The sequence below is a fragment of the Lycorma delicatula genome, chromosome 1 (genome assembly GCF_047948215.1).
Source record: "Lycorma delicatula isolate Av1 chromosome 1, ASM4794821v1, whole genome shotgun sequence".
Lineage (NCBI taxonomy): Eukaryota > Metazoa > Arthropoda > Insecta > Hemiptera > Fulgoridae > Lycorma > Lycorma delicatula.
This window is the reverse complement of record NC_134455.1, coordinates 321,000,669-321,026,174: the sequence shown is the minus strand read 5'-3', so window position 1 is coordinate 321,026,174 and position 25,506 is coordinate 321,000,669. Positions and strand designations below refer to the sequence as shown.

At 33.3% G+C, this 25,506-nt stretch overlaps 1 protein-coding gene across 4 annotated transcripts in view; it reads left to right on the top strand.

The window, feature by feature from the left end:
* Window positions 1-25,506, top strand: part of LOC142334185 (serine protease inhibitor-like) — a 267,470-nt gene that overhangs the window by 53,667 nt on the left and 188,297 nt on the right. The window contains exons 6-8 of one of the 4 annotated variants that reach the window (XM_075381999.1): window positions 5,176-5,376; window positions 8,119-8,254; window positions 11,552-11,836. The exons of the other annotated variants lie outside the window; for them this stretch is intronic. Coding sequence (XP_075238114.1) covers window positions 5,176-5,376; window positions 8,119-8,254; window positions 11,552-11,682 — 468 coding nt within the window. The 3' untranslated portion in view covers window positions 11,683-11,836. Of the gene's footprint in view, window positions 1-5,175; window positions 5,377-8,118; window positions 8,255-11,551; window positions 11,837-25,506 lie in introns of those variants that run through there. 4 annotated transcript variants of the gene reach the window in all.

The following is a 25,506-nucleotide window of genomic DNA, read 5'->3' as shown; positions in this document are numbered from 1 at the left end:
GAAAGGTATGCATGTTCTCTAATTCTGTACTTTGCGGAGGTTGAAAAAATATTATTATATTTTATTATAATATAAAAAAATGAACTTAAAAAAGTTTAATGTAAATAAAAAATTATTATTATTATATTATTTAATTACATGTGTGTGTTTATATATATATATATATATATATATATACACAAACACATGTAATAAATCTACTGTAGAAACACATATTGTATGGAGTACATTCATACATCTACTTTACTCAGATACTACCTTCTCTTGTTCATGATAAAAGTGAATTACTATACTAGTAGGTACATTAACCTCCTGTGGGAAGACTCTATGTAGAGTAGCATTTACATAATGTTCATTTTTTGTTGAAAATTATATGATGAGGCAGTTGACTCTCTGTTACCTTCCACTTCTATCAGAGTAGGCAACTCTTGCAGCCTTTAACAAGCAACAAAAGAATTGTTGTCTCATATATGAAAACTAATACCTCAAAACAACAAATACAGATATACTTATATGTATTTTAAGCATGCTAAATTTGGAAGAATACTGGATAACAAATAAAACATAGATTGAATATGTAATTAGATTACATACCTAAGGGATTTGCTAACCTTTTTACAATAGTAACCATTCACGACAGTGCTGCTGGATACTCTATTGAAGATGAAGCTGATGAAACTCCAAAATCTAAAACCTGAAAGTAAGTCATTTCATACTTCAAGTTTCACCACAAAGTCAATAAAAAAATTCATTAGTAAGCAGTGTGATATTAGTTAATGGGTATCAATACATTGCTTTAGTATATATTTTTTATAGTTGTTTTTGGATGGAATGTATGTAAACATTTGTAATTAACTGCAAAAAATGTCATCATGTAACGTAACATAATATACAGAATGGTCCAAAAGTCGCAGTACAGCCTATTATTTCAGAAGTTATAAAGAAAATGAAAATTTTGATACACCAACGTAAATTAGATATGAGAGCCCATCTTTGGGGCATAACTCAACAATGGCCACCATTTTAAATCGCCGTCCATTTATTTAAATGGGAAGGGGCACATGTCACATATCAAAACAGATTGTAATTTTATCAGAAATTTATTTCTGCAATCAGATTTCACATAACTGTTATGGTGTAGGAGTTACTGGTATCCAAAATTGACACTGGAGAGCTATATGATGTATTCAATATGTCGACTGTTTTGTTGAATGCTTACTGTATTAAACAACTCTAGTTGCTTAATACAGTAAGCAGACACTCGCAGAAGCACTTCTGGCGCGATTTCCGTGCAGGACAGCGTAATTCTTTGTTGCAGATGGTAAACATCATGAATCTTCTCTGAGTAAACAAGTTGCTTCAAATGCCTCCACAAATAAAAGTCATAGGTGTGAGGTCGGTGGCCATTTCACTGGGCCATGCCGACCAATCCATTGCCCAGGCAAATGAACATCGAGCCACTGACAAACATTTAGCCCGAAGTGTGGGAGCATCATCTTGTTGAAAAAGTGATAGGAATGTTCCATCTTTATTTAAAAGGGAAGGAAAGACAGTGTCTCTCAGCATGCCCATGTTCTGCTCAGAATTAAGGCTTTCATTAATGAAGATTAGTCCAATTACACAGGTACCCCATACCCCACACCACACCATAATTTTAACATCTCCAACAACATTGGATGGGTCAATGCAGTTGGGATTTTCATCACACCAATAACAATGATTCTGCTGGTTCACCTTGCCACTGACATAAAAAATTGCCTAGTCACTGAATAGGATACTCTGTAGGAATGTAGAGTTGTTCTGATACTGATGTAATGCCCATGAACAGAACTTGTCACGTCCGTCTGGGTCATCCTCAGAAAGTTTTTGCAGCATTTGTATCTTAAATGAATACCATTTGCTGCTATGAAGAATATATAAAATGGAAGAATGACTAACACCAACTTTACTTGCAAGACATTGAGTGCTACATTGTTGGCTCCTTGCAAAGGTAGCCAAGACCATCGTCGAGGTTGTCTCATCAGTGGAAGATTTGGGTCAGCCACTATGTGGCCTGTCAGACATATTTCCTTGACATATAGCTTCCTTGAATTTGGATGTGAGACATGCAACAGTGTAATGCAAAATTGGTGGTCTCTCTGGGTGGTGCCTGTTGAAATCTGCTGCAATGACTCGACTGCTTCGTTCACCAGACATCAGGATCATCTCAATTTGTTCTTCCTTCGTCAAAGCCATCATATGTCACCTGCAAAAGAATAAGTTTTCAAACTTTTGGATGCCAATAACTCCTACACCATAACAGTTTTGTGAAATTTGATTGCATAAATGAATTCCTGGTAGAATTTCAATCTGTTTTGGTACATCACATGACCCCCTTCCCATTTAAATAAATGGACAGTGATTCAAAATGCAGGCCATTGTTGTGATTTCCCAAAGGTGGGCCTTCATATCTAATTTACGTTGGTGTATCCAAATGTTTCATTTCTTTACAACTTCTGAAATAATAGGCTGTACTGCGACTTTTGGACCACTCTGTACATTAAACAACATATACTGCTGGCCTCGTGGTGCGAGTGGTAGCATCTCAGCCTTTCATCTGGAGGTTCTGGGTTCAAATCCCAGTCACGCAGGCATTTTCACATGCTACAAATCATTCAACTCATTCTCTGGATCAATACCTAACGGTAGTCTTAATGGTTAAAATAAAAACAAAAAAAAAACACATTTACTACTTTTTTAGATTTATAAACATTAATAATATTTTTGTTAAATAATCCATTAGATTTATTGTTTTGAGATACGAAATGCATGTGTCATGTTTAATAGTTTTATTTTTTTAATACAATAGTTATTTAACATACTATATGATTCAGATATTAATATGTATTAGATTACAGGCAGAATTTATCATTTATTTAGGATAAATTATAGATAATGCATACATTTGACTACTAGCTGTCTAATTTATTATGAAAATTGCTACCCACTGACATCAAAATTTAAAAAAAATAACTGTAATTCTTTTTTTTTCTGTAAACAGTCTCACTTAAAAGTTCAAGAAGTAAAAATTATTCTAAAAACCCATACGTTCAGATTCTACCTTTGAATGGATTAAATCCAAAGCAAAGTATCTACATTCCTAGAAATTTTGTTCATAGCTAAGATTAGTTTATATTTTAGCAAAGGAAAGAGAGCAAAAAGAGTATAGAAAAGTCACAAAAGTTAAAAATTGCTGGCTGAATACAGGTTCCTCGGAGGGTATCAAAATTTGTTACACTGGTATATTTAAGACAATAGTTTATTGTAGAAAAGTATCTATCTGTGGTTAGCATAGATATTTTGGTCACAGTACGAATAGTGTGTACAGAAATTTTATCTAGCAGGTAGGGAATACAGAACCAAATTAGTAAGGAGAGATAAAATTAATGGAATAACTCCCTGGGATGTTTCCATTATTGCTATAAAGAAAACAGTTAATAACAAATTTACTGATTACTGATTTACATTGCAATAACAGAATATTCAACAAATTTATAAAAAGTTTGATAAATTGTTTTTTAAATGTTACACTTGCTGTGTTTTTTGAAGATATTTTCTCAAACATTTTTGCAGTGTGCAAAACAGGTGCATAAAAAACAACAGTATCATTTTTCTTTGACCACAAATTAAAAATCTAATTAATGAAGTTTACCTGATGTTTTTTACAACCCTGGATTGCCAGGGTGCTAGCTTAGGACAGGTTGTTAATTAGAACACTCAGCAGCAGAATGGAGACTGTACTGAAGTACCAATAGTTTTGAACAGAACTAATCTGGATTGATCTAAAACTATCGACTTCCCACACAGAAAGGGAAAGACACATGCTAACTCGGTGCTATCTTACCATTATGTTTTCAACAGTCAGCAGTTTTTTATGCTCAATTAATTGTATTTCCATATTAGTTTATTTATTATTTTTTTAATTAATTATATTATTTGTAATAAAAAAAAGATAATTTCACTTCAGAACATTCTCAAAATTGTTTGTATACGCTTCAAATGTACTTTCAAAAAATTATGTCCACTAAAAGATTGCTTTATGAATACATAAAGCAATTTATATTAAAATACTACGTAGTATTTTATATAGAATATAGAAAAATAAAATTTCCAAATATATTCAATAAATGTAGTACTTACTGTGTTTTGTACTATGGATTATATTCTACATTAAATTAATTTAATTTAAGTACCCAATGAATGATAAAAGTTGAATAGAAGCTCATCTAGTGCAGTTTATTAAAGGCATGTACCTTTAAAAAATGGACTATTGATGTGAGTAAGTAGGTTAATCAATAAGAAAAAACATTTCAGAGCTGACTTAAATATTGCATTCCACAGGAAAAAATCCTTTTTTCTAATGACTTGCCAATATATATATCTCAAGAATCAATGTTGTATGCTGAGAGCCACTTTTTTCCCTACTTTTTCGAGTACTGAAAAACTTACACTGCATAAATATGAAATGGAAAACCATGCATTCTGATTAGGAGCAAAAGTACAAATCAAATAAAATCTATTTCATTTAATCTGTCCCATGACTGAAAATTGTCTTGTAATAATTAATTAAGTTTTATTCTTTGCGAAGGAATGTATACTCTACCTTGAATCTAACCTTAGAATGTCTAAGACCATCTCCTTCTTTGTCAAGAACTACGTTCAAATCTCAGAGCTTCAAAAAATATTGTACAGAAGCTAACGAATTAAAGGGAAAGTTGTTTATTGGATATTCAGCAACATTTAAACCTGAGCTAATAGTAGTATATTTTTACTTTAATGTGTGATATAATATTATTATATGGTTGCTATATAATTTTTTATACAGTATTGGCCAAGTAATTACATTAGTGGTTAGCAAGTTAATTCTAGATCAGATAGTCTTGCATTTAATTCCTTGCAGGAGTTTTATATTTTTTCTCCTTACATTTCATTCATTTCATCTTTCTTACTATTGTATGTGAAAAATCATGTTACACATATATGTAATACAAGGATATTGTGGGTATGTATGTAAAGTACATTACGGTTGTAATAAAAAAAAAAACTTTTTCATGTTGGAATATTTTAATCAAAAATATTTTTAATGATTATTTATGTTGTTAACAAAGATAAATTTTTATGTTACTTTATTTGTAGGGTGAATATACATTTTTAATTATACTTCCATATGAAAAAAATGGACTCTCAGATGTTTTAAAGAAAGTCGAATTGAAAGAAAAACAAAACTCTTCAAGTTTTATTGAAATATTTCGACATGCAAAGCGAGTTAAAGTTGAATTATTTCTTCCAAAATTCAAGTTTGAACATACACATGATCTGAAGGAGGTCTTAAAAAAGGTAATAGGTTTTTTGCAAATACTAAGTTTTTTAACCATATTATAATTTGTGTTAAATTCATTTTTCAAATTTTTTTTTCAAGATTAATTCATACACTAGTAAATAAGTAAATAATTTATTCAGATCAAAACGCAATTATTCATTTATTATATACTTCACATTGGTTATGGTAGATGTTCTGTTATGTACATATAAAAAAGAAATTTTGTAGTATTTACCTGGATGGGAAAACATAAAAGAAACTTTATTAGAGCAGCATGGCAAATAAAAGAAAATTAGTGAACAAAAAGAGGAGTTGTATTAATTAAATGAATTGTAATTTTATCACAGTTAACAACAATATAACTATGTTATGATACTAGTTGAATAAAACTGGTACATAATTAGATAACAAGTTTATAGGTGTTAACTGATAAATGTTTAAGTATATATTGAATACAAAGAGCTATGCTAAATGGGTATTGAAAATAATGGAAAAAGGTTACACTTGAAAACTGTTACAAAAATGTTACTTTTTTACTTTTTCTAGATAGATATTTTGAATATTAAACAATCATCATCATCATTTTCCACTGAAGGAAAAGTATACACAAGAAAAAAATAAATAAATGAGAAAAGTGTATGAAAGTAAATGAAAAATAGTATTAAAAAATTTTATCAACAAATAAACTGCACTTAAATACTATAAAATTTGTATCACCATAAAATGAATATTCTAAAAATAATGCAAAAAATATTTTGTTTCAACTGTTTTATAACCATTGTTTATTTGTCAGTTAATATTTTTTTATCACTATTTCTTCTTTCTTCATTTAATTACTTACATATATTCTTTTTTTTTTATTGTATAAATTGCAATCTGTTCGACTAGTGAACAATAAGCAACCTCCCTTCCTATTGCTCATTGAGATGGGGATGATATGTATAAATAAATGAGGTGTAATCTTGTACAAGCTCAGGCCAACCATTCCTAAAATGTATAGTATTGAACCCCAACCACCAAAATGCATCGGTATCCACTGTCTAGTATTCAGATCCATATAAAAGCAACTAATGCTTACTAGGATTTGAGCATCAGAACTTTCAACTTCAAAACTCAGCTGATAAATAACTGATTTGTGATGATGAGTTAACCACTAGACCAGTCTGATGGTTTATTTATAGTCTTAAACATACATTTTCCTCAGTCTATTGAAAATTATTGTTTTAAAATCAAAATGGCCAGTTAAACTGCATTAACAGAGTAAAATATTTATGTAAAAGGAAATTTTTTAACTTAATTTTTAATAAATTGATCAGAAGATATCTTAGTTCATTTAGTAATTTATTATTAATGGACAACAAGAATATAATAAGGGCCTTTCTTATAGGTAAAATTGTTATACTTGAATAACATGAAAATAACTGTTTGCCTGACATCATGCCTAATATCAATGATATTTTTTTTCTTTAAAAATAATGTTATTATTTTTTTGCAAACATTGGACATTCATAAATTAAAAAACCTAAATATCTCGAAATTTTTAATTAACTAAGATGAGGTGGCATAAATTTTATTTATCAGTACCAAACAGAAATCTGATAGCTCAGATCTTGAAAACGTGTTATGTTAGTTTGAAGTAGCCTCAAGATTACAACCACCAGGTTGGTCTAGTAGTGAACATGTCTTCCCCAATCAGGTGATTTGGAAGTTGAGAGTTTCAGCGTTCAAGTCATAGTAAAGTCAGTTATTTTTAAATGGATTTGAATACTAGTTCATGGATACCAGTGTTCTTTGGTGGTTGGGTTTCAATTAACCAAACATCTTGGGAATGGTCGAACTGAGATTGTACAAGACTACACTTCATTTACACTCATACATATCATCCTCATTGATCCTCTGAAGTAATACCTGAATGGTAATTCCCAGAGGCTAAACAGGGAAAGAAAGAAGTTACAATAAATGGTAAAAAGGTATAGGTAAGGTAAAGGTGGCATATTGCTGTGCACATAGACTGACAGCTGGCTTACCGTACTATTAACTATCCTGAAAATAGATGTAATAACAACTTTGAAAATGTACTGCATACTATGTAAGTATGTAGAGCAATATGAGTACAATACAAGAAGTTTTCGTAAAGGAATGACTATCTGACTGTTCCACCCGTCGTGTCAGTCTATCTCTCTCACACGCAATGTGCACAACTGTATGCCGCTCGCTATACTGAATGTTTTATTGCTAAACCAATGAGACTTTACAGTATAGCTGATTTAGTCTAGAGTACACATTTCAATGGTCTAATCTTTTCACATTGTACTGAATCTGGACACCATGTTATCATGTATTTAATTGACAGAATGTACAAGGACTATCTAGTAGAGGTGTCTTGGTAATGTTGAAAGACCACTTAATTGGTTTCTTTGTCTTGTCCTTCTGTTAATAAATTTCTTATTATCTAATCATTTTCTTTATCCTTTTTCCTTCTTTTCCATTGTGTCCTGTAGAGTTTGACAAGAATTTCCTGAATTGTTTGCTAAGAATAGGAGAACCTGAATAGCTAATATAGCATTACTGTATTCTTAATATTTATGTGGTTTGGTGGGGGGGGCAGCTTATTTAAATATCTTAAACTCTGATTCCTACCTGTATTTGTACAAAAAGTCCAATTTGAGGCTAAGTGCCTATTAATAAGTCAGTCCTTCTAATCTCTTTAATACATTAAACTGAGGATGTCATTAAATTTAGGCAATTGTGATTTTCAGATGGGACTGAATAATATTTTCTCCGATGATGCAGATTTTAGCCGACTCTCATCTATGCCAGTAAAAGTATCAAATATTATTCAAAAAACATTTATCAATGTTGATGAAAAATTTACAGAAGCAGGAGCTGCTACAGGTAAGATTGTTAATTTGCATATTTTAAATAAGATTGATTAAATAAGGTTTAATTAGATCCAGGTTTTTATCTCCTGAGTGCAGTTCTGTTTTTTATGCTCATTCCAACGAAAGGCTGCTAATCTTTTGGTAAAATAAACGTAGCCTTAATTAGGTGTACTTTCTTAAGATTCCAATTCTTAGATTTCTCATTCCTAGAATTCTTTCATTCAATTCTTATTTAAGCATGGTTTAAAGAGTTCTGGAATTTTTCTTTAATATCGGTTTTTAATATTAATTCATTATCATATTTCAATAAACTTACCTCTGTAGCTCCTATCACCATGATATATATCTTATGATGAAATGGTAGTAGTGTTTGGCTTTCAAATCCAGAAGCTTCTGGATTTAAATCCTTATCTGTCCTACTTGTAAAGATTTTTCCTTTATATACCTTTCACACTTCACAAAATTCTTTTAATCATAAAATGTTATAATAATAATTAATAATTCATATTTTATTGAAGATTATTTACTACCTTCATCCTTTAAAATATTATTATCCTCTTGATATTAAATGTTTTACTTTCATTTGATGACATAACTAAATACTTCTGAGTAAAATCAATACATTTAGTGTCAAATCAATTTTAATAAACTAATTACGAAATTAGTTTCTTAAACATTTTAACTAGGCCCGGATCTTTAGTTCTACGTAATGGGACATAACTTGAGAATTAAAACTTTTTTTGATTTAATTGTAAGTTCTGATACTTTATCTCCTTTTTTATCTTCTTTTAACTTGTAGCTGTTAATATGTTGTTGTAAATATGCTTTTACTGTTGAGCAATGGGAGGTCAAATGGACCCAAAGTTTTTTATTAAGAATTTTGATTTTTGCTTAATTATACTTTTAATACTGGATAATTTTTAAGATAAAAATGTCATTTGATTAAGGGAATCAAATTAAACTAATTTTTTTTTACAGAAAATTTTGATTTTTTTCAAAATTTTACTCCAAATAATGGCATGAATAAATCATTAGTATTTGCAAACCCTATTAGTGTGTAAAATATAAATATGTCTCTGGCAAAGTCAGAAAAGTTATGACAATTTTCACCACCTTTTTTTATTTATGAATTTGCAATTAAGCATCATAGCAGAATAATACATTGAACTGTTTTCAATAATAATAAAAATTGTAACACTCACTGCTTGTAATTTTTTTTCTCTTTATACCAAAGCACTTGTATAGGAAAAAAATTACAAGCAGTTACCATTTTTATTATTTTTGATAGTACTTTTTATATTTATATATGCAAATTTGAAACTAAAGGCTAAACCCAGCTATAGTCACATTAGTTTTTATTGTAATGATAGATGAATTTTGTTGCATTACAAATATACCAGACCTGACCTGGATTTGAACCCAAACCTTCTGAATGAAATACAAAAATGCTATCATGCTATCATGGAATTCAATATTTATTTTATGAATTTATTTATGTCTCGTTCTGTTAAATGATATGTAGAATACTATGAGTGTTATGTTAAACCAATAATCATAAAACAGATTAACTGTGAAAATATGCAAGTGGTTTATGAAAATTCTAATTAGAATAAGTGATTAATCAATGATTCATTCAGACCTGATCAAATTGTGCTTACATTAAACTGACTTCTGTGTATTTCAGTGTATTTATTTGTTTGATAAGCTGAAGCTTTATAGTACTACAAACTTTAAAATCAACTGTAATGAACCCTGGATTCCTTTAAACAGTAAATACAAAAATACAGAACAACTATTTTATTTAATATAAAAAATTATATTTTAAAATGAATGTAGTAACTGTAATAATTTATCAATAAATTATTTTAACTTTAAAGTGGCAAAGATAACTTGACAAGTTTTTCCATTCACTCACATTTATTACTATTTAATATCTTTGAACTATCATTTAATACATCACCATCTGTAATCATTACCTTGATGTGTTGTCCCTTGAAGTCTTTGATATCAATAACAAATTTTTTTATGTATTCTACTGAAATAGAATTCAAAGAATGCTACTATATATCCATCAATAAAGCTATATGACAAAAAGTTATACTTTGTGAGTTGGATGGATCTAATGCTTAACTTAAGTTTTGATCAAATTTCACTCAATTTTTTCCATTGAATTTTCATTTAAAAAGAAGTAGGTTTCATGTACTTTCTATAAAAGGTTATTCAGTTAGATCTATCTGTAACTTTACTTCTATATTTAATTACTTTTTATCATTTATTTATTAATTCAATACCTAATTATCAGACTTATTATCAAGTGTTTTAGAGAAAATAAAAATACCAATCTAACAAGATTTGAGAATAAAATAGTTATATTTTATTACTTTAAATAGTTTTATTTCATCACAAATACTAATTACAATAATATATTTTAATTACAAATGATTATAATATTAATACTATAAATAAATTATACAATAAAATTAATAAGATAAACATAAAATTATTATCAGATAAAACTGAAAAAATATACATAAAAAATGAACACCTGTTTACAGTACAAATAATAAATTAATTAAATATATTAATAATAATTATAATAAGACAATAAACAGTAATGATTCTAACCTTAACAAACAAGGGATACAATGGATTGTATGACCATCATAAATTTGCTATACGTGCAAAAGAACACATTGATAATATTAAAAACAATAAACCTGAAATTTCTAATTTTGCTATACATATTTTAGATAATGGTCATACTTACAATCCAAATACATTTATAACAATTTTAGATATTTCTTATAATCATTTTAATACACAGTTTAGAGAAATTCCACATATAACCAAAAAAATCTAATTAATGAACAGAAATTTTTTAAAGAAGATAAATTATTTAAACAAGTACTAAATACAAATGTAAAGATATATTAATCAACTAAAATATAATTTCTGCTGACATTGTTTTCCTTGTAATTAGATTTCAATCTAGTAGAGTATTCTTTTATTCTCTTCAGTATACTGTTAACATCCAAACAGTCATGACTGTGTATGAATTTTAACTTATGACTTTATTATAATATTTTAAATCCTGATGATGGTTTGAAAAATCCGAAAGATCTCAAGGACTAAACACTTATTTGCTAGTAAGGAGGATATATAATTTATTAATTACTTTTAATTATTTTATAATATAGTTTATTAAATTCCAGTGGTGAAGTTCAGTAAAATTTAATTTAGTTTTGGGCGATAAAAATTTTTGGTAAAAACCTCATTTTTTATAAAACTGTTTTTGTTTTTTATGTTCCAGGTATTCAGTTTAGCCCACGTAATGGTCGTATATTTAAAAACATAGTAAATGCAGATCACCCTTTCATATATGCAATTTTTCATAAGGCAACAGAATCTCTTCTTTTTGTAGGAAAATTTGTAAAACCTTAAACAGCTGAGAATATAACTACAAGAGACATAAATTATTAACTAAATAATCACTATGTAGTCAAGCAGGTTTGATTTTTTTAGAAATACATTGATTGTAAATTGTATCCTTAAATAAACATTTTTATTTTTGTTTTATTAAAATGTTTCTAATTTCTTTTTGATTTTTATTATAACCAAGAAAGACATGAAACAGATGTGTAGTGTATATACATATACATATTATATATACATATACATATATATATATTCTTCTGCTGAGATGGATAGTATATAAGGCATCATTTCAGAACAAAAAGGGATAGGTTAATTTGTTACTGAACATAGATGTTATTGTCTTTTTGTCACTGCGATGGAACTAACTGTCTGAGGTATAAGAGGCAGCAGTCAAGAGTTCTACTATGTCAACATAATCATGTTCTCTGTACAGTGATATGAACAGACTGACGATATTTCATGAAGGACTGAGTATCAAACTGCATTTCAGACAGCTTGGCATGATGATATTCCAATGGAAAACCACTCTTCACTTTCCTGGATTGGAATTTTGTTATTTGAAGATGTCTATATCAATTTTGGAAGCTGAGTTATGATTCATACCTGTTCACCTGTAATCATTGTAGTACTAAATATATATTACAACAGGTTGTGCTTACATATAGGGTCCTACATGACCATTTGGTGCAGGCCAAGAGCATAGGCATCAAATGTAATTGAATAATTATTCTTATATTTCATGGTAATATGAACCATTATACATTTATGGTATTTTAAGGTAATGCAAACAACAAAGCAGTGAAGAACAGAAATGTATTGAAACTCTGCCAAAGGGCTCATGTGGATAATCAAAAGTAGGGGATCATGGGAAGTACTGTAGAAATTGTAATTCCTTGTCTCAAGGAGTTTTTAACATTTTTCTTTATTACTCCTTTTTCTTTAATAATGGTACATTTTATGACTATACTTTGAGAATTAACTATGGTTTTCCATGATTTAGCAAATGCTGGTGAAGTTACTTACCCCTGGAATAGTACGTCCCAGCAATATCTTTTATTATGTATTATTGTGTACAAATCAGAATAATTTTATTTTTTAAAACTGAATGGTGTAGATCTTCTTTGACTTAAATGTTTTACGGATCAGTTTGGGACAATTTTCAAGGATATAATATCATGAATTTAATTGAATATCTCTATTAAAAGTCTAAAAGACTCTGTTGAATGATTGAATGGGTTTTCAGCAGATCTATAGCAAAAGCTGATGTGTAATTGCATAAATAAATAATATCAATATTAGAATTATCTAATGTCCACATTAAATAACTAATAAAAGTGAATATAAAAATATTAACCAACGTTAATATTTTTGTAATGCATTGTAATATTAATGTAGAAATCCTAATCTATATGAATTAGGTACAATAAGTTGTATAGAATACCAGATTTACACTAAGTCTTCATTGGAGTGAGATGGTCATCAATGAATACACCTGGACGTCATAAGGACTCATGAACAACACTTTTGTAGAAATTCTATTCTATAGGAGTTAGGTACATAAGCGGTATAGATTACCTGAATTATTAGTAAAAACTAAGCTCTATATATATAGTTATATATATATATATATATATATATATATATATATATATATATATATGCACTTGTTACAAATAAAATATTGCTGATAAAGCAACTTATTATATATCTGAGCCTCTATGACTATTATTATTCATTATTATTTATTATTGTATTAAGTACAAACCGATGTGAACATAATTTGAACTATTGATTCAATAATTTAACTATAAGCGATAAGTATAATTAATTTTTTTTCCTGATGCTTATATCATATTGTATAATACACATTTATAATAATTTATTATTTCATGTTGTTAGCTGTAACTTTTCTTCAATAATCATGTTATTATACAGCAACTTACAATACCTTTCTTTGTGTAATACATATTAATAAAGCATATAAATTTGTTAATCTAGTTGAGTTCAAGAGCTGATGTATATTCTATATTTTTTCTTCTTAGTAGTATTGTTAGTGTAAATCAAAAAGTAAATGATGTAACTTAAAATGTGAAACTTAATATGAATACATTAATTATAATACTCTTTAAACATAAATATTGTACATGTACACCATTCTTAAACTCAACAGTGTGAGATAAGTTACTAATAATATAATATTTAAATTAGTGAAAATGTATCTAAATGTGTTATAAATTAAATATAAATAAAATATATATTGATCACACTAACAAGGACTTTATTTAAAGATATTAATTATCCAGCAGCATAAGTTCTGAATAATGGCACAGTTATTCAAACTATTTTTTTTTTTTTAACGTAGTAATTAATACTATTATTTTAAAATTTCAGTATATCAGTAGCATCAAATTTAACTGAACAAATATTGAGCATGTTGCTGGTACTGCAGTTTGTAGGTATTTTCTTTTGTGGCAACATTTTAAGTAATTATTATGACATTTTTTTAAAAGAACATACTTATTTTAAATCTTACAATGTTATAACTATTAATTTTCAGATTAAAGCCTATAGAATTTGAAAAAAATTATTTAAATTATGTTAATTTTTATAAATAAAAAAAAATTATATGTGCTTTAGTTATATAGCAGAGATTTCATTTATTGATATAAAGTAACTCTTCAAAGAATATGCATAGTCAGAGTTGTTTGTTCTCAATTGTTTAGTAAATTGTATATTTTGACAGTCAGTCTTGTAAAAACAAATTAAACAATATTGATCAGGTAATTTAAATCGATTAACACAAATTAAAATTACTTACAATTTCCTCGAAATTAGTTTAAATATGTAACACTGGTGAGAAAAAAAATCCTTTTTCCACCTTCGCACAAAAATTTATATTAATCTATCTACATTTAGGTATGTTCAGTTTTAATCTGATAGCAAAATTATTATTTTACCAAGTAATTATTAAGGAGAAAGATTTAGAGTAGTTGGGATGTTTGTCATCTTTATAAAGATTAATTACAAGAATATTTTCAAAATGATTACAATGATAGTAAAATATAAAATACATGTGAAGCCTGTTTGTTGTCCTCAGACTTTTGTTCTGCTCAAATTATGTTTTGCACAGTAATCTCCATCTGAAATCAGCCAAGAAATTTTCATTACATTTGAAGAATGTACTGTAGTCAAGCAATTTTTGTGCTGTAAAATATTTAAAGGCATCCCAAGATTATTTTATAAATTACATTCATTTGGAAATAACCGCAAAATATAAAAAAATTGGTTAATCTGAGACCAAAAAATATTCCGTCTTTTATCTTGCTCTCAGTAATGACAGAAATTTCTGCTTTAGATAGTAAAATCCTTCCATTTCTATTTTTTACTACTTACATAAACAACTATTAATTCTAATTTTATATGCAAGGTATTTGACTGAAGGTAGGTGTTCCACATTCTCCTTTCCTGGAACTGTTCCTCCTTGGAGTGGACATTCTATGAGTTCATTTACATAGTGTTCATTCACCTCTGTATTACTTCTTTCCATTAACATGTTTTGCTGAGGTGGATAAAATAGGAAACTTAACAATCTTGCTGTACGGGCAACTATGATAATATAGTAATTTTCCACTGTGTTATGGTACATATTGGTCTATCCTGAGGTTTGGCACTGCGCATGTAGTTTATTCATTATTTACTCTATGTACTGAATTATTTATCCTTGGATTTTCGCTTACTAAACATTTGTGCCATACTGCATACCACATTGTTTTTTAATCTCTGTGTGACAATTTTATTTCCTTTTTCATATATTGTTCCATAAATTATTCATAATATTACTTAATCTTATAAATGCTAGTTTTTATTTATAAATTAAATTAATTTTATTACGTCACTAAATCCATTACTTAAAGTGTTTCGATTTGTCATCTTATTCCTAAATGAAATATATGTTGAAATATTTTTCTTTAAAAAAACATCCATTCAAATGTGCATTTTAATAATATAAACAATAGACAAAACATAAAATTTATTTCCAGATAATTGGGTCTGAATTACTTAATATAAAAAGTTTATATGCCTGCTTGTAAACATCACCCACATTATTAAATAATTAATAAACTGATTTATTTTTAACCTGATTACAAATAGACACTAAATAAGAATATGTATAAAAGAACTGTATCAATTACAGTTAGTTCACATATTTTCTGAGAGATTCGTACAATATAAAAATGTTTAAAAAAATATTTTTAGTTATAAAGAAAAATAACATTTATCAACTGTAAATATTTATCTTTGATAACTCCACAGCAAACGCGTTAATCTAGCAAGGTTTTTAAAAGTTAAATCAAAGATAAATAGTTAAAATTTATGATAAGTAACCATTAATAATATCATACTCATAGAAATTAATTAGTGAAAATATAAATTTACTTACCTCTTCAAAAGAAACAAAAACTGATAACTTCCTCTCATGTTTAATTAACACTCTCTGTGACTATGGGACACCAAACACTGTAGAAAAACCATGGTCCAGTGTTGATAATAGCACAATCTATCACTCAGGTAAATAAGATGTGCCAGCCTCTCCCTTTAGCCAACTTGCCTTGGACTCCCCTACATCAAAATGTACCGAATCAGTGCTGTGTGTTATTAAGATCTATTTGATGATATTTCAACGGATGAATAAAGGCAACTGATGCTGAAATGAGTGAAAGGTGCAAAACAAAATCAACCCGTTCAAAACCACGTGTTCATCAATTGCAGAAGAAGTGAAGAGGAACATAACCCTCAAATTCATTTACAGCATATATTAAAGTAATGATCGGAGGTTGCCGATAATCTCTGTGAAATTTGTAACTAAGTGTAGCGTTTATTTGAAATTGTTTTATGTTAATATACATCAAATCCTTTGTAATATTGTATATTTTTTAATGTTTTTAAGCTCTTCTTTGTCACAAACAGTGCCTGGACCACCCCCACTCCATTGAAGGGTTCAAGATTGGAAATATATCCGGTCTGTTTTCACTGTTAAAATACTTCTCAAAAAGACAAGTTATTATAAATAATGTGTTTAATTAATAACAAAGTTGAGATAGTATTAAAATGAGAGTTGGTAATAATCATGACTATTCTTCCTTAGTGAAGGATTGCCACATCTCACGGTCGTGTAGTGATGTTTACAAGTGATTATCAGGATTTAAGTAAGGAGATTAATTAATGCAGCCATCAATAATAAACAATAAAGTGGCCCTAAACCATAATGGTTTTGACACCTTTGCTGGTTACAGACACCTGCATTGCCCCAAATTGGAACAATGCAGGAAGCTAAAACTTGTGATTGACAGCTTTTTTTTGAAAACTGTACTCATTTAATCAAAATAATTAAAAAAAAAATATTTACAGCTTACCTAATTTAAACAAAAAAACTGCATAATTTTATATAGTTATTTTTTATCCAGAGGTGAACATTTTTTTTCACATGCAGAGAATTTCATAATGAAGTATTTTTTTATATCATAGATAAAAAGCCTAACTTTCACCGGAAATAAGTCATATATTTTAAATGAAGTAGGCAGGCCTGCTTCGAGAAGTACTATACGATGGATAAATAATTTCCATTAATTTATTTTTTCCACTCATTTTCAAAATCCTCATTGAACTCAAGATTCAGTGGATATATCTTCAACATTTTTAAATACTTGCTGATAAAAAGCTCTGCCAGTCAACAATAGCAACATCTTTTATTTTCAGTGTTTTTTTTTTCCAGAATACCAAATCCCTAATTTTATTCCTACATTTATTGCATGTGTAATTAGTATGACATGGAGAATAACAATAAACAATCTTTTTATTTACTCTTTTAAACTAGGTAGCCGATATGATACTGTTCTTGTTCTGTACTCACAGATATTTGCTTGGTTACTATATATTCCTCATGATAACCAAAATTGTTGGCCTAGTGGTCAAAAATAAGCTAGCTATGAGGTCAGCTCATTTACTTTATTGGATTATGTATACATCTGATTATTAATTGTTCCACATATGAACCCAGAAATCCATTCAGGCTGCGGACGTAGTGCCTGGCGTTCCAGTCGGTGCTACTTGCTCAAGCTACGATGCAGCAATCCGGGGAAGATTGCTTGAAGGACTTGGTTGGTTTTGCCAAGGACTTGGTGGCCGTTCATCCCTTCCAGCCGAAAAGTTCAATCGGCAGGTCTCCGCAGAAGCCCCGGTCCTCCGGAAAGGAGGTCTCAGAGGTTTCCACAGGGTAGGTGTTGTACCCTCGTGAAGCGAAACCTCTGTCACGAGTTATGGGGTGGAAGGCTGCGACAGGAACTGCACAAGGAGTGGACAACTTCGTAAGATTTAGGGCGGATCGAGTAGATGCGATCGGAGTGGAAAAAATCTCAAAAAAGGAGGCGAGAATGTCCTTGGAGATTCGGCTGCTTGTCAACTCCTATTTGAGTCAATATGTGTTCTTGGTCTCGGATCTGGCATTAAAATGTGAGAGACTCAAACGTGCCAACCTAGCCTTGGACTCAATCGTTTCACATCTGTCGAGGCGGACCGAGTTAGTCGAGTGGGAGACATCATAGCGTATAGACGTGTTGTGTACTGTTCCTCGAGTTTTCTATATTAGTTTGGTTTTTCGGCTATTTTTCTGGATTTGGTTATCGGATATATAAGTGGATTGGTTTTTTGGATTCGGACTACCGTTTTTAAGAGTTTAAGCAAGAGTAAGCAATTTCGAGGTTAGAATATACAGTTTTTAAGTGAAATATTCTAAGTTATAAGACACGTTACAACAAGTGTATAATTAGTAGTAAACAAGGACTTTGACAATTTTTCTGTTATTCTACATAGAGGAGAGAATTCTTTCAAAGTCCTACGTGAAGAGATTTTATAGGGGGATTTCCTTTTCCGTTATAACTCCTGAACCACACATCCAATTTTCATTATTCCTTGACATAAATTCGTTTCATAACCTCCCCGACCCTTTGACCCCCACTCCCTCCAAATTTTTGGACCCCAGATTTGGTCGAATACATTTTCCTTCCCCCCCCCCCCATCGTCCCCCCATCGGCACAAGGTCGAATGGGTACTCGTTGGAAAGGGGGTTGTCCCCTGAGTACAATACCACACAATGCCACGCGGGGGATTGCTTCCTTTGGAAGGTACGTCCGGACAAAGTAGTACCAGTGTGCAGAAATTGCCACATGTGAAAAAAGTGGATCTTAAAGGTAAAAAGAGAGCCCGTCAAGGGTCCTCTGAGGAGGAGGAGGAGCTGCCAGAAACACTGGGCAGCCTGATATACCAACTTGGCCTGACGATGACTGCATTAAAGCAACACATTGGTCCTGGACTGACTAAATACATAGGTACACATGATTCGGAGTTGAAAAAAAAATATGAGGGCCTAAACGCTCTGGCTGAGATGCCTACTTTGCCAGCAGTTCAGATAACGCAGGCAACACAAACAGATTTTCTGGTTGGAGATGATTACGAGGAGCAAATTCTTAATAAGGAATTATCTGATGAAGAATTAATAGGGATGTTAAATAGGAGGTGGCCGAATGCATTGAGGTCTAAATTGAGTTTGGTTACAGAGCTCCCCACCGAAGTGGGCGATACTTGTAGTTTGAGTGATATTAGTAAAATTCGTGGAAATAGTGATGATGAATCTGGTAGATTAAAATATAAGGCAGGTGACATACTAAGGGATGAGCAAACGATACTGAGCTGAACATACAGAGGTTAAAAGAAATAAGTATAAAATCTTTTATGACTCAAACATGGAGGTAAAGAATACAATGATGATAATTCTGAAAGCTTTGAGGAGAATTATGAACAATACCACTAATCTATCCTACATAGTGCCTAATAACCATGTAGGCAATTACATGAAGAAGATAGTGTCTTATCTGAACAGGAGTAATGAGGAAACCACTAAAGTCTTGACGTTACACACCGATGTAGCTTCATCACAGGTTAGACCAGGACAGCCGCGCATTATGAAGGCCACCCCACCTGTGGAGAATAGTAGAACCATAGTGGTAAAATCAGAGGGTAAGACCTATGCTGAACTTTTGGGGGCAATGAAAATGGCAGTAAATAGAGATGACGCCAAAGATGTTATATCAGTAAAAAAAGAGATAAATGAAGAAGTCTTAGTAAGGATACAAGGACCAGAACGGGCAACAGAATTCACAAATATTCTCAAAGATAAGGTAGCGGATTTAAAAGTTGATCTCAGAACAAGAGGTGGAAGAAGAACGATAGTACATATAAGAGATGTAGAAAGTGATACTACGGAAGAAGAGATCCTAGCCACATTAAATATGAGGATTGGCGAAGCGGAGGATGTGAAAATCTCCTCAATTAGACCAGGATTTGCTGAAACTAAAAATGTGACTCTTGTCACATCATACAGGGCGGCGAGCAAAATAGTAGAGCAGCGAATAAGAATAGGCTAGGTTAACTGTAGAGCATTCATAAGAGAAGACATTGAGAAATGCTACAGGTGCTGGGGAACTGGGCACAGACGCCACGAATGTAAAGGCCCTGATAGAAGTGACCTGTGCTTTAACTGTGGGAGTAGAGGACACACAATAGCTGATTGTCAGGAGCCCAAAAAATGTCTCAAATGTGATAGTAATGTACATAGGACTGGGGCATGGCAATGTGGAAAACACCAGGATGCTTAGAGTGCTACAGGCTAATGTAAACAGGAGTAGGCTGTCGCACGATCTTGTGTCTAGGCTGATAGTGGAGAAAAATGTTGATTTTTTAATTGTAACTGAGCCAAATATTTATGAGGCAGCAAGAACAGGATGGCATACTGACACTGTAGGAAATGTGGCAATTAAAGATGTCAGTCATAAGATTGCTTGGAAACTTATTTTTAGAGGTAAAGGTGTTGTGGCTGCAGAAACACTGTCGGCAACAATCGTTGGAGTTTATATATCACCGAATGTGGATAATGTAGAATTTGATAGGACACTTGACGTAATTCAAAATGTGAATACTAACACAGACAAAAAGATCATAATGCTAGGTGACTTCAATAGTAGGCTGGTGGCAGCCGGGGGCCGCAGTACCAATAGGAGAGGAAAAATGTTGATGGAATTAATGGAGACAGTAGGATGTCAATGTATAAATGATGACACTCCAACATTCGAGGCTAGAGGTCATACCTCAATCTTACACCTCACTATTCTGGATGATAGATGGAGAAGGCAGCAGTGGAGCTGGCAAGGCTACAACAGGATATAGCCAATGATCATTATTCAACAATGGTTACACTGAAAGACATTAGTTCGAAAAACTGTTCCTAGATTCACTGCAGAACAGATAGAGGCTATTACAGGCAAGGTTGCCATCAGATTAGCGACTATTGAACAACTCACGCCAGAAACCCTTGCTAATATAATAAAACAAGAGATGGATAGGGAGATGCACAATGGAGTTAGAAAATGAGTGGTGTATTGGTGGACTGGAGAAATCGCTTATCTTAGGCAGATTCTGCAAAATAAAAGACGAATTAAGCAGAGGCTCAGAATAGCAGGTGGACTGAGGTATGAAGAGGCCAACATGAGATACATAGAGGCAAGAAGAACACTAAATAGAACAATAAGAAAAGAAAAGAGAGATTGGGCAAGGCTATGTGAAGAACTCGATAAAGATCCCTGGGGCATGCCTTACAGAATAATTACCAAAAGGTTCGGTGGGTGTCTCCCTGTAATTACAAAGGAAGAAACAGAAAGACTAATCTCCAGCCTATTTCCGCATTTCACGCCCGATGAGAGAAGACACACTGAATGTGAGAGCAGACGTTTTGCAATGAGTGAGCTCTTATGCGCTGGACGTATGTTAGCTATAAAGAAAAGTCCTGGTCTGGATTATATCCCAGCGTCAATTATTAAGAAACTTATCAATCAAGCTCCATGGGAGATGCTAGAGGTGGTCAGTCATGGACTAGTAAACAAGACTTTCCCGAAGTGTTGGAAGGAGGCGAGAGTTGTGTTATTACCGAAGAGCACAGATAAAAGAGGAAATATGATGTATAGACCATTGAGCCTCCTGAACACAACGGGAAAGCTTGTGGAAAAGATGCTGGCTGGCCGCATAGTGAGCGAGGTTGAGGAAGGCTTGGGCATAAGCCCAAATCAATATGGCTTCTGGAAGGGGAGATCCACTGTTCAGGCCATCAGTAAGGTGATTAATTGGGCCGAGGAGTCTAGAAGAGGTACTTGGCGAACTAGACAGATTCCATTAATGGTATCACTTGACGTGAAGAATGCATTCGGTACAATAGCATGGAGACACATAAATATGGCCATGGAAGAGAAGAGAACCAGCTCATACCTGCAGAGACAAATTGAGGAATATCTCAATGAAAGATGGTGTAAGATTAATACACAAGTAGATGAAGTACACTTCAATATGTCAGGTGGTGTGCTGCAAGGTTCAGTTCTGGGCCCATTACTATGGGTCCTGGTCTTTGATGGCGTACTTAGTTTAAGGTATCCAGAAGGGGTACAGCTTATTGCTTATGCTGATGATTTAACTGTGCTCGTACAAGCTAAAACAATGGAAGAAGTTAAAGATAAGACAAACCTGTCACTAGAAATAGTAGCTAGATGGTTGCGTACAAGAGGGTTACAATTATCTGTGAATAAGTGTAAATATGTCAAGTTCACCGGACGTAAGGTACTAGAATCGGTTGATATACACATCGATGGTCACAGAATAGAGGAAGTACAGATGCTAAAATATTTGGGAGTCACATTGCAGAAGAACTGTCGTTTTAGAGAACATGTTTTAAAAATATGTGATAGTGCAGAAAGAATGATGAGAAGTTTGAATGTGTTAATGTCAAAGAAGAGAGCACCAAGGGCTTCGAAGAGAAGACTTCTTGCGTCGACAGTGACTTCTGCAATGTTGTATGCCGTTCCAGCATGGTGGTCAGCATTCAATATTGGAAGGAATAAAGATAGAATGAAGAAGATACACAGAGGGGTACTCTTAGGAGTTGTATTGGCCTACAGAACGGTCTCTTATGAGGCCCTCTGTGTCCTTTCTGGAGTTTTCCCTATAGATCTTATCGCTAAATAGAGAGTTGAGAAATACTTAGGCAGAACAGATAATGAAGTAAAAGAAGAGATATATAACTTATGGCAGCAAAGAGAGCTGGATGCAGGGGGTAGCTAATTGGACTAGATTATTAATACCTGACATATTAATATGGACAAGTAGGCATCACGGTGAAATGGATTATTATGTTACACAATTTTTAACAGGGCATGATTGTTTCAATGCATATCTTTATAAAATTGCCAAAAGAAATCAGCGTATGTGCATGTACTGTGTAGAACAAGATGATGTTGAGCATACCATTTTGAGGTGCCACAAATGGCAGGAGTTAAGGCAGTATGCAGGTATTAGAGGGAAAACGCCGAAGGAAACAGTTGACTATATGCTTGATAGTGAGTTAAAATGAAAAAAGGTTGCTGATTACATAAGAACAGTTTTAAAGCAAAAGAACATAGATGAAAGAAATATGGGGTACTAGTTTGTTAGGTGGGGTGGACAGCCTCAGCAGTGAGAGCCAGCATGCTGAGGTGTGCTGGTTTCAATGATCTGCTGAGTACTCCTTGGGTGTGTTTGGTAGGAATAAAAAATATCAAAAGATCCATGGGCCACACCACGGCATTGAGGTATGGTGTGGTGCCATAAAGGACAAAAATGAAATAAACCTCAAAAGAGCCACCGGTTAGCCCGACCTGCCATGCCGGTAGGTGGGTAGGGCTAATTAGAGTAACGGACACTCCCCTGGGTGGCGTAATACCATCAAGTCGGTCCGGCCCAGGGGAGTAGAGGGGGGAAAAAAAAAGGCGAACCGAGTTGTGGGGGGAAGTTAGGGACTTCAAGTCAGTGACTGGTGAGGCTCTGGGTGAACTCCACAAGTCTATTAAACGGGTGAAGGAGAAGGTTAAAAAGAATGTCAGTAACTGCCGTGCCTGTACCTAAGCGGATTAGTCCACCTCTGCCAGTTCAGACGCCGGCGGTTAAAATTAAGCGGGCTACCGTTAAGGTGGTTCCGCTAAAACCTGGTAGGGGGGTTTCGTCGTTAGCGACGGAGCTAACCCTGAAGAAGGTCCTGGGCTCGCGAAGGAAAATGATCCAAGCCTCCCGAATCACTAAAACAAGTAACCACGGTGTCATCTTGGAAGTCATAAGTGAGCGGCAGGTAAAGCAGCTGCTGGAGGCCGACGTTCTGACAAGGAACGGGCAGAAGATTCAGTTACTGGCTGAGCGGAGGCCGCAGATATTGGTATACGATATGCCAAGGGCGACAAGGGTAAAAGAGCACGAAATCTCAGGGCCGTGTACGGAAAAAATCCTACATTGGATATGTCCGTCGAGGATTTCCTTCGGAAAACCAAGGTGGTCAGGCAGCTGGTGAGGAAGGAAGCTCCAAAGAGTCACTAGGAGCTGGAGATCTTGCCAAAGATCCGGTAGGTCTTGATGGCCGGTGGATGTCTGTTTTTGGGGTGGACCTCATGTAGGGTCGTCAACCATATAGAGGTCACCCGATGCTACAAGTGTCAGGGCTTTGATCACACCTCTCTCCGCTTCAAAGAGCAGTCGGAGATGTATGGTCACTGTGCTCTTCCGGGACAAAGAGCAGTCAATTGCCAAGTGCGCCGCCTGTACCTTGGTGAAAGGCAGCGATGCTGGACACAGGGTAGGGGGTTGACAGTGCAAAGCGTATGATATTGCACAGGCGAGAACTGCAAAAAACACAGCTTATGGCGATGCTTGAATTGGTGGAAGCCTTTGAAAATCGACTCCATCATGTTGAACGCTTGTGCCTGGGGCAGTTGGATTTGCATCATGCCCGGGCGGCTACCAGTGACGCCATGAGGCTCCTTGCGGAGTACAACCTTGAGGTCCTCTTGGTCCAGGAGCTTTACGTGGTCGGAGGCAGGGTAGTCGGCTTCCATGGGGTGGATGTTATTCATTCTCGTGGGGGACGGCCGCTATCCGCGGTCGTGGTTGCCTCAGATTCATTGGGTGTAATGAGTATGTTCATGCCATCAAGGAAGCCAGCTCAAGTTATGGCAAGACTCCATGCGCGAGTTGTAGCGCAGCCCCTGGCAGCTCGCAAAATCATGTTTCCGGCCAAAGCCATTGCACGTGCTATCCAGTGTTCGATGCGGGTTTGGTGGTCGTAACCACACTTTAACATCTGTGGCGACTTACCAGCCGTTCCTGGATATTCAGTTTCCAGATGCTCCGGAGGATGAAGGAGAGGTCGACATTAGAGCGGGGGCTGCGTCCTTCCATGGCGTACGGGCTGTGGTTCTCGTAGATATAGACCAAGTGGTTTTTCGAATGGGATTGAAAAAGGCACCGGGGATTGACCACCTTGACCCGGATATATTTTACTATCTGTTGCCTGTTATAAGAGAACCGCTTGGCAGGCTGTTCACGGGGTACCTTAGCTGGGGCTGCTTTCCGACTTGTTGGAAAGTGGCTTTGGTGAGGTTGCTCTTAAAATCAGGAAAGGAACCTTTTGAAGTCGGCAGTTATCAACCCATCAGCCTCTTGCCGGTAATCGGCAATTTGCTTGAAAGGCTGGTTGTGGAATACTCTCGGAAAGCATTGAGGTGAACTGTTTTCTAAATCGAGGCCAGTATGGCTTCACGAAAGGGGTTGGCACCGAGGATTGTATCTTAAATCCTCTTGCCGAGGTGGAAAGCGCCGACTGTAAATATGTTTTGGTAATTTTTATAGACATAGAGGCAGCATTTCCTTTCC